Source organism: Epinephelus moara, chromosome 24 (genome assembly GCF_006386435.1).
Source record: "Epinephelus moara isolate mb chromosome 24, YSFRI_EMoa_1.0, whole genome shotgun sequence".
Lineage (NCBI taxonomy): Eukaryota > Metazoa > Chordata > Actinopteri > Perciformes > Serranidae > Epinephelus > Epinephelus moara.
The window spans coordinates 19,708,451-19,723,225 of NC_065529.1; the positions used below are offsets into that span (position 1 = coordinate 19,708,451).

Consider the following 14,775-nt stretch of genomic DNA (forward strand, 5'->3'; position numbering starts at 1 on the left):
GAAGTCCGCCAACCCTGAAGAAGAAGTACTTCCGTTGTGACGTAGACAATTATTAGTAAATGGCGGTTGCGAACAGGGTGGACAGTAAACATTACAACGGTTATAACTGTAACTGTCTAATTATCATCAAAACATGTACTGGAGTGTGTCGGAAATACAGAGTAGTTACAAAATGTTTATTCTCAACTTTCAGGTCGGTTCATGTGTCGTGCTGACAGGAAATTCACTGCCAAAGAGACGAAAACGACGTAAACGGTAGGAGCTAATGTTAACATAGCCAGGTTAGCACAGATAGGGATAGCTGTCATTAACACACGTGTATACACATTTATTTAGCAAAAGTGCTGTGTTGAAAAATGTATAGTTACTTAGACTTTCAATGACAGTTGTGCTATCTGCTGCCTTTGTATAAAGAATTATCTTCATCCTGAAACTGATAGCGTTAGAAGTGCTAACGTTAGCTTCTATGGCTGATATTTCCAGGCAGATGTAAGTTACAAGCTTGACTGTTGCTGTCTCCAGTTGAACTAATGGAGAACGAAGATGGAGAAAAGGACTCGAAGTCTGAAGAAGCAGAGCTCCGCCTGAAAGTAGAGTCTTTGAAGCAGGACCTCTATGAGTGCACAACAGAGCTGGCCAAGTTGCAGAAACAGCTGAGCCAGTCCGAAAGACTTCAGAGGAGCACAGAGAGCTACAACGAAGACCTGAGGAAACAGGTCAGTGCATAATAACACTGACCATTATGACCTTAGCACAGGTGGTCTTTATTTTAGACGAGGTAGTCTACATCTATTTAATTGATTATTTGCACCAAACAAGATTTGAAAATAGAGCCAGTTTCACTTGATGGCCACACTTAAAATATCTCTGTAAGGTTTTTGTATATTTTAAGGAGTATTTTATCAAGAGATGCTCACAGCCACTCAATCTTCACAGGAAACATGGTGGCCTCAGCAGATTTTAGACCTAGTGTACAAAACTATGATTGAGAAGATTTAAAGGGATAGTTCGGGATTTTTGAAGTTGGGCTGTATGAGGTTCTTATTTATAGTCAGAGTATTACATACAGTAGATGGTGTTTGGCAAGCCCCCAGTTTGGGATAACATGCAGGAGACCCAGCAGAGAAGCTTAGCAATACCTTGCTGTGGGTGAGGGTTGACATCAAAGTGTATTTTGGCCACCTTAAAAAAAAAACAACAATCAGTCTACATGGACACTATACTAAGGATTATTTCACCGCTTTACTTCCCCGTCAGATAGCCTTTTTATTTGGCACTACATTTTCTCAACTGCAAAACTTCTGTTTTACTGTGCTGACACTGCTGCGTACTATAGAATGTATTGCTGAGATATCCTGGTGCCTGGTACGGTCAGATAAATTATACATTTAAGAGAAAACTCATTAGAATTGGTTCAATGGTAGGTAAAATAGTTAGCATGCCACAAAAGCCCTTGACTCCACTCTTTACAGAGAGGAGTAGGAAGAAAGCGTGGAGTACCCTAGCAGATAACTCCCATCCTCTCGGGAGCCAGTTTGAGCTCTTAAGCTCCTGAAGGTGCTATAGTGTCCCTCTGGCCATTAAAGACATATTTAAGAAGCCCCTCATCCCTACCATCAGCATTCTTAACTTAACAAAATGACCGATGAGTTAACCACAGACACTGACATGAGTCAGATTTTGTGTTTCTAATGATATTATCAATATGTTTGCTTCACTAACTGCTCCTCTGTTTGATTGTTATATTAGTCTCCTGTGTTTGTGCGCCAAAGACAAATTTCCACCCTGGTGGGCAATAGGTGTATTCTGTCTGTTATAAAACACAGCAAAAAGCCCTGAATTAAAACAGTCTGAATTTGTAGATCATTGCAATCCTATTATCTAGTTATTACAGTGGTTATTAAAAGGATGTCAGCCAATTGAATTTATCTAAAATATATTGTTTCAGGTTGACAAGCTGAGCGCAGAGATTCATGAGCGGAAGAAGAGAGAAAAAGACAAAGTCGACAGTGAAACTCAGACAGAAGAATATGTATGGACAGAAACTGGTGTGTTAATTTTGTATTTACATGAAGTAAATTGATGATCATTTCAGTCAGTCAGAAAGTGAGTAAACTGTTTTTAATTTGCCTTTCCAGATTATTACAACTACTACTATGGAGGCTACTCTCAGAACCCAGAAGGTCCAGAAACTCAGGAAGGCCTCAACAAAGTAGCAGCAGTGGATGCAGCAGCAGTGGACACAGCAGCAGTGGACGCAGTTGATGGCAGTGAGGCAGCAGATGTTTCAACAACACCAAATGAAGCAGCAGATGCTGATGCCAATTTTAACCCTAACCCTGATGACAGTGTTGCAGTTACGACCGAGGTTTGTTTAATTAAAAAGATAGATTAAAAGATTCAAAGTTTTCTTTTTACATAACAAAGGTCTAAAACAATCATTATCAAATACAGAAATTAGGTGATGTTGATATGAATACATCAGATTAATTTATTAGGCAGCAGTAGCTCACTCTATAACGACTTGACTTGGGAACCAGAGGGTCACCGGTTTAAGTCTACGTAAGGACCAGGTGTGGAGTGTGGACTGGTACCTGGAGAGGTGCCAATTCATGCTCCTGGGCACTGTCCAGGTGCCCTTGAGCAAGGCACCGAACCTCCAATTGCTCGGGGCGCCTGTCCACTGGCAGCCCACTTGCTTTGACATCTCTCAATTTAATGCATGTGTATAGGCCCTGTTTGTGTATGTGTGTGTATATTTTGGGCCTGCGTATATGTAACATGTAAATAACAAGAGTGAAAAAATTGACTTTCCCCTCAGGGATTAGTAAAGTATGTCGTCGTCTTCTTAAATTGGAGTTTTTATGACCAATAAATGGTGCTGTCTCTTTCAGCAGGGCGATGCAGGATCCATAGCTGATATGTTGAGGGCCACTGCTGAAGAAGCTATGACACAGACTGGGTTTGTCTTTGATGAGACTACTGGGATGTACTATGACCACAGCACTGGCTTCTACTATGACTCGGTTTGTCAAACACCCTTTTCATTAACGTTATAGCAGAATTACTTTAGAAGCAATGCACTTTTCTTTCCTGATAGATTTTGTACCAGTATTCTGATCTTATACATGTTTTTCTCTTTCACAGGCCAGTCAGTTGTACTATGATGCCAACACAGGCATTTACTACTACTATGATGCAGAGAGTGGGCGATACCAGTTTCATTCCAGGATTGAGGTTGTTGCTGCACAAACTGCTGCAGAGCCTTGCCAAGACAAGAGCACTGGTGAAAAGAAGGGCAGAAAGTTAAAGAAAGGGTCTAAGAAAACCACCTGCCGGGATGATAAGGTATGTAACACCTGCACCTTTTTACTGATGCACTACATACATTATATACTTGGTGACTGACAGCTGGCTTTTGACTTTGTAGTTCCCCTTAAAATCTGTTGTTTCAAATACTCGTGACTTAATTGGTTTCAGTTTTCAAATGCTTTTTTTTTTTTCTTGTATAAATTTGAGGCTAGTCGACTAAAAAGATTATCCTCTGACCTAGGTGCAAGAGGTGACTAACTCATTGGCTAAAATGAAGATTTCTTCTTACCGGAATACTGCTCACCACAGAGGTACATCTTTAATATCAACATGTAAAGCAATTGAAAAGAATAGTTAAAAATGTTTTTAACATGGGCTTTAATTCAATAGTTTTGCCATCACAATAGGAGGAATACATACTGACAGATCAGCCATATAGTTCCAATGAAGGTGCCAGGTTCTGTTATTCACACAAAGCAACATCTTTAAAGTATTTGAATGTGATGTGATGATACACACAGTCTTGTGAAGGCATGTTCCCAACGACTAATTTCCCTGCATGATCTTAATAAAATATTGGGCCTCCCTGATAGATGATAGTGTAGCCTTTCCATGTCAAGTGTGCTAGTAAGTTTACCTAACCAGGCACTGCATCTTTGTTTCCTCTGGGTATCTAAATAATAAGTTAAATTCACTGGTATTTCTGATAATGACTACTAAGGGTAGCAATGTTAAATCAACTAGTTGACTCATGGCGCACATCTTTAGTCTTGTTTGGTTTATATATCAAGCTTTAAAGTAAGTGATGACATTTTGACAAAATCAATAATGTGATGGCCAAACTAGGAAAGTAAAGCCCAAGTGAAAGCGAGTTGGAATTTGATTCATAAAGTGTTATAGACCACAAATAACTCAAGGATTTGGCTGCCCGTGCTTATAAATCTGGGTGCAAAGTAATATTTACATCACTTGAAGATTTCCCTGGGAAAGTGAATTGTCTTTGAAGACTGAAACCATGTACAAAAACATTGCCAGACATGATGTTGTTATGGGGTCTACAAAGCCAGCTTGCCCTCTGTCAGCAAACATCACTGGATACAGTTACATCAGTGTTTACTGTCTGATGACAGGAACTCTTAAATGAAGAGGTAAAGATGGAAGAAGAAGAAACTGAGTGGGTCGAACGGCAAACGACAAAGAGGACCGAAGAATCACGAAAACTGAAGCGAAGGTCTCGCAGTCCAGATGTGGCTCCACATAAAAAAGACTCTTCTAAATACAGAGAGGAGAGTGACAAGTCTTCGTCAAAGAGGAAGAAGCAGAAAAGCAGTTCACACGATGATGACGATAAGAGTAGGTCGAGAAAGAAGAAGAAAAAATTGAAGTCAAAAAAGCGAAAGAAGAAAAAGAGCCCGACTCGTAGCGATGACTCTGAGGGGAACAGTGAACCAGAAGAGGGTGAAATCACAGAGTCGGAGAAAGAGGAGTGGGAGTCCACTCCTTCATTCTCATCATCTCCAAGCAGCTCCTCCTCCAAGGAAAGCCCAGAGTCAGAAATGGAGACTCAGAGTCATGAAGGTGAGAGTGAAAACAGGCTGAATTTAGAGCTTGTTCAGGGCACACCTCCTTCACAAGTAGTTGTTGGGCAAATTAGTGTAATCTGATAGTAACTTTATGCTAGTTAGATCATCGCCTGTCATTTGTTCCTAACACTAGCTTTGTTATTTTTCTTGCAGCCAGAGACATTTGGCCGCCCTGTGTGAGAGTGACAGTGGTCAGGTCTCCAGTGCTGCAGGTGGGCACTCTGTTTATCATCACAGCTGACTCTCCAGCCACCATTGGAAGGTTTGTGCTATTTTCTCTCTTGTATGAGTTACATATCAGTAAAAGGTTTAAAGAGGTCATACAGAGTGAGTGCATATTGTTTTAGGTTGCCACAGGGGAAATGTTAGTGCTGAAGCCGCAGTACCAAAAAAACAGAATAACTTTGATTTAAGTAAGAACTGAGAAATGACCCCCCTTTCAAGGCTGCAAGTAGTGTGTCATTTAGTGAAAATATGAGAAACTGACTTCTCTGTAAGTCATAAAGAAGACAATCTGCTGTCTTTGTGTTGCAGAGAGAAAGATATGGACCATGCCATCAGAATACCAGAAATGGGAGTCAGCAAGGTACCCATCTCCACTTCTGTTTTTGTCCAGGGATTTTCTTAATTCATTTGCAAATTTGATGTTTCAAACTGTGAACTGTGTTGTCTTTCCAGTTCCATGCAGAGGTGTACTTTGACCAGGAGCAGCAGAGCTACATGCTGGTGGACCAGGGAAGCCAGAATGGAACGGTCATTAATGGCAACAGGATCTTGCAGGTTAATATTTTGTCTTAGTTTGTTGCCTCAAAATAAAGCAGTAAAACGTGAACACAGCAGTGATGTTATCAACGCATCTTTCCCCTGCAGCCCAAAACCAAGTGTGAGCCACATGCACTGATGCACGGGGATGAGGTGAAGATGGGAGAGACTGTGCTGTCCTTCCATATCCACACGGGAACTGACACCTGCGATGGCTGTGAGCCCGGTCAGGTGATGGCTCACCTCAGCAAGTACAGGAGAGAGGAGAACACAGGTGAGCCAGCTCAACGCGAACAGTTTATATTCATGAAACAGCAGTGATATATTGAGTCTGTTGAGTCTTTAAGCCATTCCTCAAGTACTCACTAGTTGTGCTCGTTTACCATGTCATGAGAAGAAAATGATTTTAGAGTGAAAGATTCGGCTCTACTGTGTTTCCCTAAAGGCCCCACTCTAACCAAAGAGGATAAAGAAGCACTGAGACAAAAGGAGCTGAAGCAGATGAAGGCCAAGTATGGCCTGCAGGTGAGTGTTAGGACTAGCAGCCGCCAGTGTAAGTTTTAAACCCTCTTCTTCTCTTTATGCAGCCAGTCATCTCTGTGCTTTTCTGTATACAGAGCAGTGAATACGAGGAGGCCAAAGCCCTGAGGAACCCCAAATACACGGACCGAGCAGAGTCTCGACGACAGACGGTTGGCAGCGAGGGTGTTTTCCAACGAGATGATGCACCTGCTTCTGTTCATCAGTAAGCATATCGTCCTTAACTGTAACTGCTAAAGATGGAAAATAACGGATGACGTATGACGGATGTCTTATTTGTATTCTTAAAGGGAGATCAGTGAAGTCAATAAAGGACGGAAGATGCTGGAGAAGATGGGCTGGAAGAAAGGAGAAGGTCTGGGCAAAGGGGGGACTGGAATGAAAAACCCGGTAAGACAATCTGGTGATGTTCTGCTGGCAGATTCTATTTTGAATGAAAATGTATTGTGAAGCAACAAAATGATTCGATTTCCTTCTCATTCCTTTCTTTACAGATTGAACTGAAAATCAGAAAGTCGCAGTCAGGTTTGGGGGCCGGCGCTGCCATGTCTCTAGATGCCGTCTCCATGACCAAATCAAGGTCCCAGAAGAACTGGGAGAAAGCTCGGGAAAGATTTGCGGATTCGTGCCAGCCTGACATGCTGTCACCTAAAACACAGAACAAGTCACCCAAAGCCTGGGTCAAAGGGGAAGAGACTGAGACTACAAACACACCAGCAGGTGCTGATACAGACGGACAAAGTTAGGAATAACTGAGATACAGTATACTGTAGATTTAAACGCTCGGAGGTTTGATGCGTATGAGTTTCTCTACTTTCTGAGGAAATGTGATGCACTGTCTGTAAATTACAGTAAGCAATAACACTATTTTCATCATAAGGAAGTGTTATAGTGTTATATTACTCTCACGGCCCTCAGCATGAGGAAACATCGTTGAAGACTGCAGCAACCAACTGAATCTGAGCTGCTCTTGATAGAAAGAGAACAGAAGGGGACCGCAATCATGTCACACTGTCTGTCAACCAGTTGTCCAGTGCTGTGCATTAACAGAACCTGTAAATGTCAGTATCTGTGGTTTTAGAGTGTTTTTTCATCACCCACATCAGTGAACTGTGTGGAATGTTTACCCTCCAAAACACTCTGAGGAGCAGCAGTGTGTGCGTTTCACGGTCCAATGTGTCTGTAGTCCAACCTACAGGGAGTCGCCACTGTACCTCCCAGAACAAAGAGGACGTGAATTGCCTCAAGCAAATATTGACACGGCGAAGCTTTATTTCTCACAATGAGATCATGCTACGATGAGGTATCTGTGGATGTGTTTCGACAACTCTGTAACTGATCATGTTAAACCAGTCACAACTGCTAAAACAGAAATGTTGCACATAAAAATGTGAACTTGATCAGCCTTTTACTTCTGTTTGATTCTTTGCCTGTTGTTATTATTGTCATTAGTGTGTTTGCCCAGAAGCAAATGGGCACACATGCACATACACGTTTAACAGTCCGTGTGTATGCAGTCTTTATCTGTGGGTTCACTTTGAGGGTGTGTGAATATTTGCATGTGTGTGCGAGTGTACGCTTGAACAGAGGCCACTGTCACACCAAATGGAAAAAGAATGCAAATCCAAGTATAAGTTTTCACCGTAGTAAAATATAGTAGCATGTCTCATATTCTCAGTGCTACTGTATTACTTTAACTGCATACAACTTCACAAATAGTAACTAGTAATATGGGAGAGGTATAAAGCATCATTCATCACTGGTTCAGCCGTAGGGAATGCAAGTTTTAAAGCAGTGAATTCAGATGAAGCGACAGTCAATGTTTGCTGTAAAATAAGCATCAAACAGGTGATCTGACTCACGGGACGCTGTTGGAGTGACTCCTCAAGCTGGCTTGCTTGCTGCCTTTCCTCTGACTTACAGTGCCACCCATTTTGACCTTCCTTCTCGTCAGTCAGTAGATAGACTTTGCCACCAGTGTGTTTCCCTTAGCTTGCAGTCATACTCCCCTAAACTCCTCTGAGACCGTATCAGTGGTGCAACGCTTTCAGGTTTCGTCTCTCTTGACAGGTGGGCCCACCCTCAATCTCCTCCCTCCACTTCACTCCACTGACGAAGTAAACATTGAGCAGCTGATACTGTAGTGTAATAAAACTGGGAGGGATCAGCTTGTGTCCTGTTAGCCGCTTGTACTGGGTAGAAAGTCTCAGCCATAAAAAGATGTGGTGAGTCATGAGATAAAGTGGGAATTCATTCCTCTGTGAGGATGTGGCTCAAGGCTTTTGAGAGATCTGGCTTGACTAGTTCCTGACACTGCGAGAGCATTCAGAGGAACACTGCGCCACTGTTTCTTTCAAGTGCAGGCTCTTCATGATGTCATTTCGTCATAAGTTACACAAAGGGTGAAGTGATTTTAAGTAATTTAGGGCAAAATCAGCAGAATTTAGTTATTTTCATGGCCTGTTAAGTGAAAATGACCAGAATTTCTTCTGTTACTGAAGTGCATCTTTCCAGCTGTCAGCTGAAAACTGGAGTGCTGACACAAGTTGTGAAATCTGTGCAACAAAGATAGTGCCACTGCACATTCACCTTGCAGAGAGAATACACTTTCAATTGTATCACTGTGAGAAAATGTGACTATTCCTGAGGCAACTGTCGGGCAAGTGGGAACAAGTTCTCTTTTAGTTTGGAGGCGAAAGTGAATCAGGGTTATGTGACAGACTAGAAGTAGGTTACAACTGTTCAATACTAGCTTCAGGCTGAATAGCAATAAAACATATGTAAAATATAAAACATAAAATAAACAACTGGGGGTTAAGAGAGGGGAAAATGCTTTTACTATTTCACCACATCTGTATTTTAGGACCCAGAGTTTTAAAACTATTACTACTGTTTTTATAACCAACTGAAATTTTTACACAGTGGCTCAAACTTGCCACGGCAATGTCTGGCCCTCATAGTGACACCTTGTTTTCCACCCCTTCTAGCTTTGGGCTGCGAACAGGTCAGAGGTCAAGGAGCAAAGAAAGGTCATCCTCTTTTTTTCATACCACGTCACATAACATACATACATGCACTCCGTCACACACACCTGAGAAAAAAATCACTGTTGTGAGCTGCGTTTTAAAATAAGATCAAACAAAGGAGAGGGAGCGTCTCATGTCTGCAGATAACAGCGGTATGTTTTGACTGTGAATAGTGTTTCAGGTATTTAGATATTTACGTCCTCACTCGCAATCTTGATTGTTAAAATGAGTCAGAAGTTGTTAATGGAGGAAAAGCATTGTCTTGCTATAATTTGCACTTTCCATGTGAGGCTTAACATACAGTTCAAGATTCTTTACATTAAGTCTCAGGCCATTCTTAAAATAAAATGATAACGGTTATTATGATATGGTTACATTACACACTGTGTTGTGTCAGACTAATAAAGTGCACTAAAAGAGAGAAGACATTTAAATAACTAAACTGAATTATATTAAATAATTAAATAAAGTAAATTTAATCAACTAAAATATATTTAATTAAAGAAAATTATATTAAATTACACAAAATGGACTGAATTAAAATAAATCTACTGAATTAAAGTTAACTAAAATAATTAAATTAAATCAGATAAAATCAGACTTTATTTATGAAACAAAGTAAAATAGGTGGAACAGTGGTGCAGTGGTTAGCATTGTCACCTCACAGCAAGAGGGTTCCCAGTTTGAACCTGGGGTAGGGGAGCCCTTCTGTGCAGAGTTTGTTCTCCCCGTCTCAACGTGGGCTTTCTCTGGGTACTCCAGCTTCCTCCCACAGTCCAAAGACATGCAGGCTAGGTGAATATAGTAGTATAGCTGTGAATGGTTGTCTGTCTCTATGTGTCAGCCCTGTGATAGTCTGGTGACCTGTCCAGGGTGTACCCTGCCTCTCGCCCATTGTCAGCAGGGATAGTCTCCAGCCCATCGTGACCCCATCACGATAAGCGGTTACAGAAAATGGATGGATGGACAAAGTAAAATATCAGCTTTTTTGTGTGAGAAAATGTTCCTACCTCATCCTCTGATTATGTAATTATACATTTAGCCATACTCTTCAGATAATCAGTCTGTGGCAGTGAAACTTTATTCAGTTGGCGATTATTGGTCATTTAATATACACTTAATCAACTGTCAAATATGGTCTCTAAAATTCCTGTTTCTGAAGGAAGATTAACTCTTTGGTTGGGCGGCCCAGGGATCAGAAGTAGACTTTGTTCTGTTTTAAGGTGTCACGAACCAGAAGTTTGAAACTACAGTGTGACTGAATCATTTCTCACCCCGCTCTGCCACCCTGTGGAGGCTGGGAAGGAAAAGTTGTCCAGACATGCAGATGCCATCAGTTGAAGCCTGACATCAACTGGTAGACAGTGAACACTACTACTAGAGTCTGTGTGCTGTAGACTTTGCCTGCTGTGTGTCACCGTGACCACACAGTAATAGTAAGAGAGCGACTCCTTCATCAACATCATTCATAGTTTCCCTGCACGGGGCAGGATGTCATTCATTTCCATCATGGTCAACGGTTGGGCTAGGCTCACTGAGGTCTGTAATTTAGGAAAATGCACGTCATAAATACAGTTTAGTTAGAGACGGTTTCACTTTTTAAAGACTTGAATTGCAGTTGCGTGCGTTCAGAGCCTGTCTGGTGTGTTGCGTTGCTCGGTGCTGACCACAGCTTGTTGTACTTTGAATTGCCTGTCACAATGTGTTTATCAGAGCGAGTCAAACAGTTGTGTGGCAGAGTGAAGTTTTTGTGTTACATACAGTGTACACACAAACAGCCATGGGGTCATGTGAGCGATCACAGCCACTAAATGAAGACAATAGCTTTACAGACTCATGGGAGTCCTCTCTTTGTAGTCCACACCGCTGTAGTGTGTCATGTGTCACTACTGCCAAAAGGTTTAAATGTGCTGCATGGATCAGGAGGTGAAACAGGAAATACAATATACAGTGTGAAAAATCTGGATAAATGATATTCCAAATAAAGGACGACACATGCATGGTTTTGATTGTTAGGATGCCTCTGTGCTTTTTTACATGTTGCTATTGATGCAGTGCAATACAAATTCCACCATGAGGAACGTTACATAACAATATGTGTTTCAGTTACACATGTTTCCAGTGGTGGAATGTTACTAAGTACATTTACTTTAAAGTACATGTACTTTACTTGAGTATTTCTATTAGCCTATATGATGCTTTCTCCTTCTGTTCCACTACATTTCGGAGGCAAATATTGTACTTTTACTCCACAACATTTATTTCACAGCTTTAGTTACTTTGGAGATTTAGATTTTTAATACAAAATATAAATCAGATAATAAACTATGATATATATATATTATAAATGATACAATGGATTAATTATCCAGCAGTATATAAAGTAGCCTAATTTAGCCGCACCTTTTCCAGCTGCAACATCAACATGATGCACACATAAATGCATCACTAATTATGATAAAGTAATAAATTCTGATTGTGAAATGGGCCATTCTGTACAATGAGTAGGGGAGAGTGGGGTATGATGAGACAAATTTTACTTGTGTTGACCTCTTTGCAAGAAAAAAAATTAGACAGAAATACAGTGAAAATATCTACCTATATTTTAAAATGTGTCCTATCAACTGAAATTATAAGAATGCATCTATGACAGAGGGCCCTGAAAATATGACTTCCGTTCCTAAGGTAAAGGTGATCCAAGTCAGTGGGTACGTTGAACCATCTCGAGGTTAACTGACCATCTAACTTTGTAAGCATAATTAAAAAACCAAAAAAACAATTGACCTTTCCTTTTCCAAATAAGTCAGCCAGGTTTAAGTCAGCTTTAAGAAATAAGCTGACTTAAACCACATAAAACCAACCAAATAATGTTTAATATTCCAGATCTTTTAATGTGTGCCATTAGTGAAATAATCTTAAAAACATGCTAAATGATGGTAGTCGTCAAGATTAAAAGGGAAGCTACTGTAGTTTTGATGGGCAAAAAAGTAAATTATTTAATTTAAAAAATCTTGACAAAATGATGTAAGAGTCACATATAAAAAATGAAATGTTTGGCAGAAAAAATTGACACGGATAGATTGTGGTGTGTCATGAACACCTATGAGAATATAATATAATTCATTCTACACAAGATAAGTGAGCATTTGCTGACTCACTGAAACATGTTTCCTGCACACCCTACCTGCTAAAGCCCAGTTGTCTTTGACAGGAATGTTTGTTTCTGACATTGCAAATGCCAGTTCATGGCATTTCCTTGGACTAAGGCAAAGAAAAAAGTCAGCCTTTTTGATGAGGTCTGCAAACTCCTTCTCTGCAGCACCTCCTCTGTGAAGATCCACTTCCGCTGTTCCACTGTACCTCACTGTTTTTACTCCATTTACCTCCTTTTTAATGTACCTCTGCAGGGTTGACCTGTCAGTACTTTTGTCCTCTGTCACTGATGTGATATTCCAGCCTTGACATCAATGGCTGCTCTCTCCGTCTCTACAAGGGGTGTTGAGCCCCATTTGGTTCTTCTAATGTAGGTACTTGGCGTGATAGCTTTTCTACAATGTTTAACATATAATAAATCAAAGCAGCTGTGCAATACAATATTGAAATACCATTTTATACTTCAGCAACTGTATTTAACTTTAGTGCCTTAGCAAGACTAAGTTTGATCACTGGATTGATTTACTCCACAGCATTTGGCTCACTTTGCCCCATAGCTGCCATTTTGGAAAAAAATACCCAGTTTTGCAGTTCTTAGCTAATCTCTGGCTAAAAGATTCAAGTGGTTCTTTATGATGGCCAATCACCAACATGTATAATACACATCTATAGACCTGGATAAATTTGCTTTAACAAAACAGTCATTATACCTCACATGCTGAAATGTTTTTTCAACAAGCACAAACAGGTTTTTTGTGTGTAAATTCCTACCTATAATAATCCCATGTGCATCTCTTCATCACAGCCAGATCATGGATGTATTAGGAGACCTGGATACAGCATTGGCAGCAGGGGTCCTTTCATTCCTATAAAAGTTGCTCAGGGGCGCATGAAGCCAAAATCGCGCAATGTCCATGTTAGGAAATTACCCAGATGATCAACGCTGCTTCTACATTGTTCTGCTCATGGAGCAGGTTCACTAGAGACTTATGGCCATCCATCGTGGCCGGAAAGGCCAAGTTCCACCGGTCAAGTGGTTGTCTTCCTGTTTAGTGTTCCGCTAACTTGAATGGGAATAAAATAATTAAATTTTGTGGCTCTTCTAAACTTTCCAAATGTTACTGGACCAAATGGATTAAATCTTGATAGTAGGATGGATCATTTCACTGGGGTTGTGACACTCAAAAAATGTATCCATTGATTTATAGATGTCTTTATCCGAGTGTAAGTCTCTGGAAAAAAACATTTTTGGGCCCAGTGGCATCATGTGATGGACCACGGAAATTGCAGTATCACTGTTTGGCCACTATGAAAATTGGCTTCAAAGTCCGGCACACCTCCTAGGGGCCTGAGCCAGAATTAAATGACGAGTACTTCCTAAATTTATGGTCACATGACAACAAATGTGCACAGTAGCCTAGAAAAAGTGGTACAGTTTAACAACTAGCTTATTTTACCCCACTCTCCCCTACTTTTACTGTTCATACTTTAAAGGTCTAGTGTGTAGGATTTAGTGGCATCTAGTGGTGAGATTGCAGATTGCATCCAACTGAAACTTCTCCCATGTCCCAAGCGTGTAGGACAACTATGGTGGCTGATAGATAAAATGTGAATACAGAGTTTGGTTTGTCCACTCTGGGCTACTGTAGAACAACATGGTGGACTCTATTGAAGAGGACCTGCTCGTATGTAGATTTAAATGGTAACTTAAATACAGCAATTCATATTTTCAGACGATATCCCCTGGACCTTTAACTATATTTTGATGCTAATATTTTTGTACTTCTGGGTAAGAGTTTGAATGCAGGACTTTAATTTGTAACAGAGGTTTTCGTTTTACACTGTAGTATTGCTTTGGTAAAAGATCTGAGTACTTCTTCCGCCACTGCTTGTCATTTCCTCCCAGCCAGACTCAACACACTTTCATTTCATTTTAGCCAGACCATGTCTGTCTGTCTGCCTGGGCCTGCAACTCTGTGTTATCGCAATCTCAGTCTGTGCCCGTGATCCCATTGAGAGGCATGAGACCAGAAGCGACACAAGTCTGAGAAACAGTCCTGTGTTGACTCAACTTCCCCCCACACTCCACTTCCGGCTCAGCCAGCCCTCCCAGCCACGTCCGTCCACACTGGTGCCTGAGCCTCTATAAATCAGAACAGAGCACACAGGCACAAAACACACACGATTGCACTATTTCAAACTTTGTTTGTGATTCTTGGAAGGCAGTCAAAAAAGATTCGAGCACAAAGAATGCACTTGTTGAGTGTGAATGCTCACGTGAGGAGAGGGGAAGTGAGGAAGTGGGGGGTTTAAATGCTTCCAAGAGTTCACAGGTCGTCCAGCATGATCTGTTTGGCTGAGAGGAAATTATCCTCATTCCAACTACATTCCAGCCTTAA

At 40.9% G+C, this 14,775-nt stretch overlaps 2 protein-coding genes across 9 annotated transcripts in view; one reads left to right on the forward strand and one right to left on the reverse strand.

Moving 5' to 3' along the window:
* The window catches only part of tacc1 (transforming, acidic coiled-coil containing protein 1), a 38,303-nt gene that overhangs the window by 22,249 nt on the left and 1,279 nt on the right, over positions 1-14,775 (reverse strand). Inside the window, exon 1 of one of the 2 annotated variants that reach the window (XM_050037454.1) lies at positions 8,060-8,214. The exons of the other annotated variant lie outside the window; for it this stretch is intronic. Within the exon in view, the coding sequence (XP_049893411.1) occupies positions 8,060-8,130 (71 nt within the window). The 5' untranslated portion in view covers positions 8,131-8,214. Of the gene's footprint in view, positions 1-8,059; positions 8,215-14,775 lie in introns of those variants that run through there. 2 annotated transcript variants of the gene reach the window in all.
* aggf1 (angiogenic factor with G patch and FHA domains 1) lies at positions 44-7,597 on the forward strand. 7 transcript variants are annotated; one of them, XM_050037457.1, is made up of 16 exons: positions 44-108; positions 194-255; positions 484-716; positions 1,949-2,048; positions 2,139-2,368; positions 2,895-3,026; positions 3,148-3,348; positions 4,443-4,890; positions 5,049-5,157; positions 5,430-5,481; positions 5,574-5,675; positions 5,766-5,931; positions 6,103-6,182; positions 6,275-6,402; positions 6,488-6,587; positions 6,692-7,597. In XM_050037457.1, exons 3-16 carry the CDS (start codon positions 531-533, stop codon positions 6,941-6,943), a joined length of 2,286 nt encoding a protein of 761 aa, XP_049893414.1. In that variant the 5' UTR covers positions 44-108; positions 194-255; positions 484-530; the 3' UTR covers positions 6,944-7,597. The 7 variants fall into 7 exon arrangements, with proteins under 7 accessions (XP_049893414.1, XP_049893416.1, XP_049893420.1 ...); XM_050037459.1 differs by having other exon boundaries at positions 523-716; XM_050037461.1 differs by having other exon boundaries at positions 52-99; positions 523-716.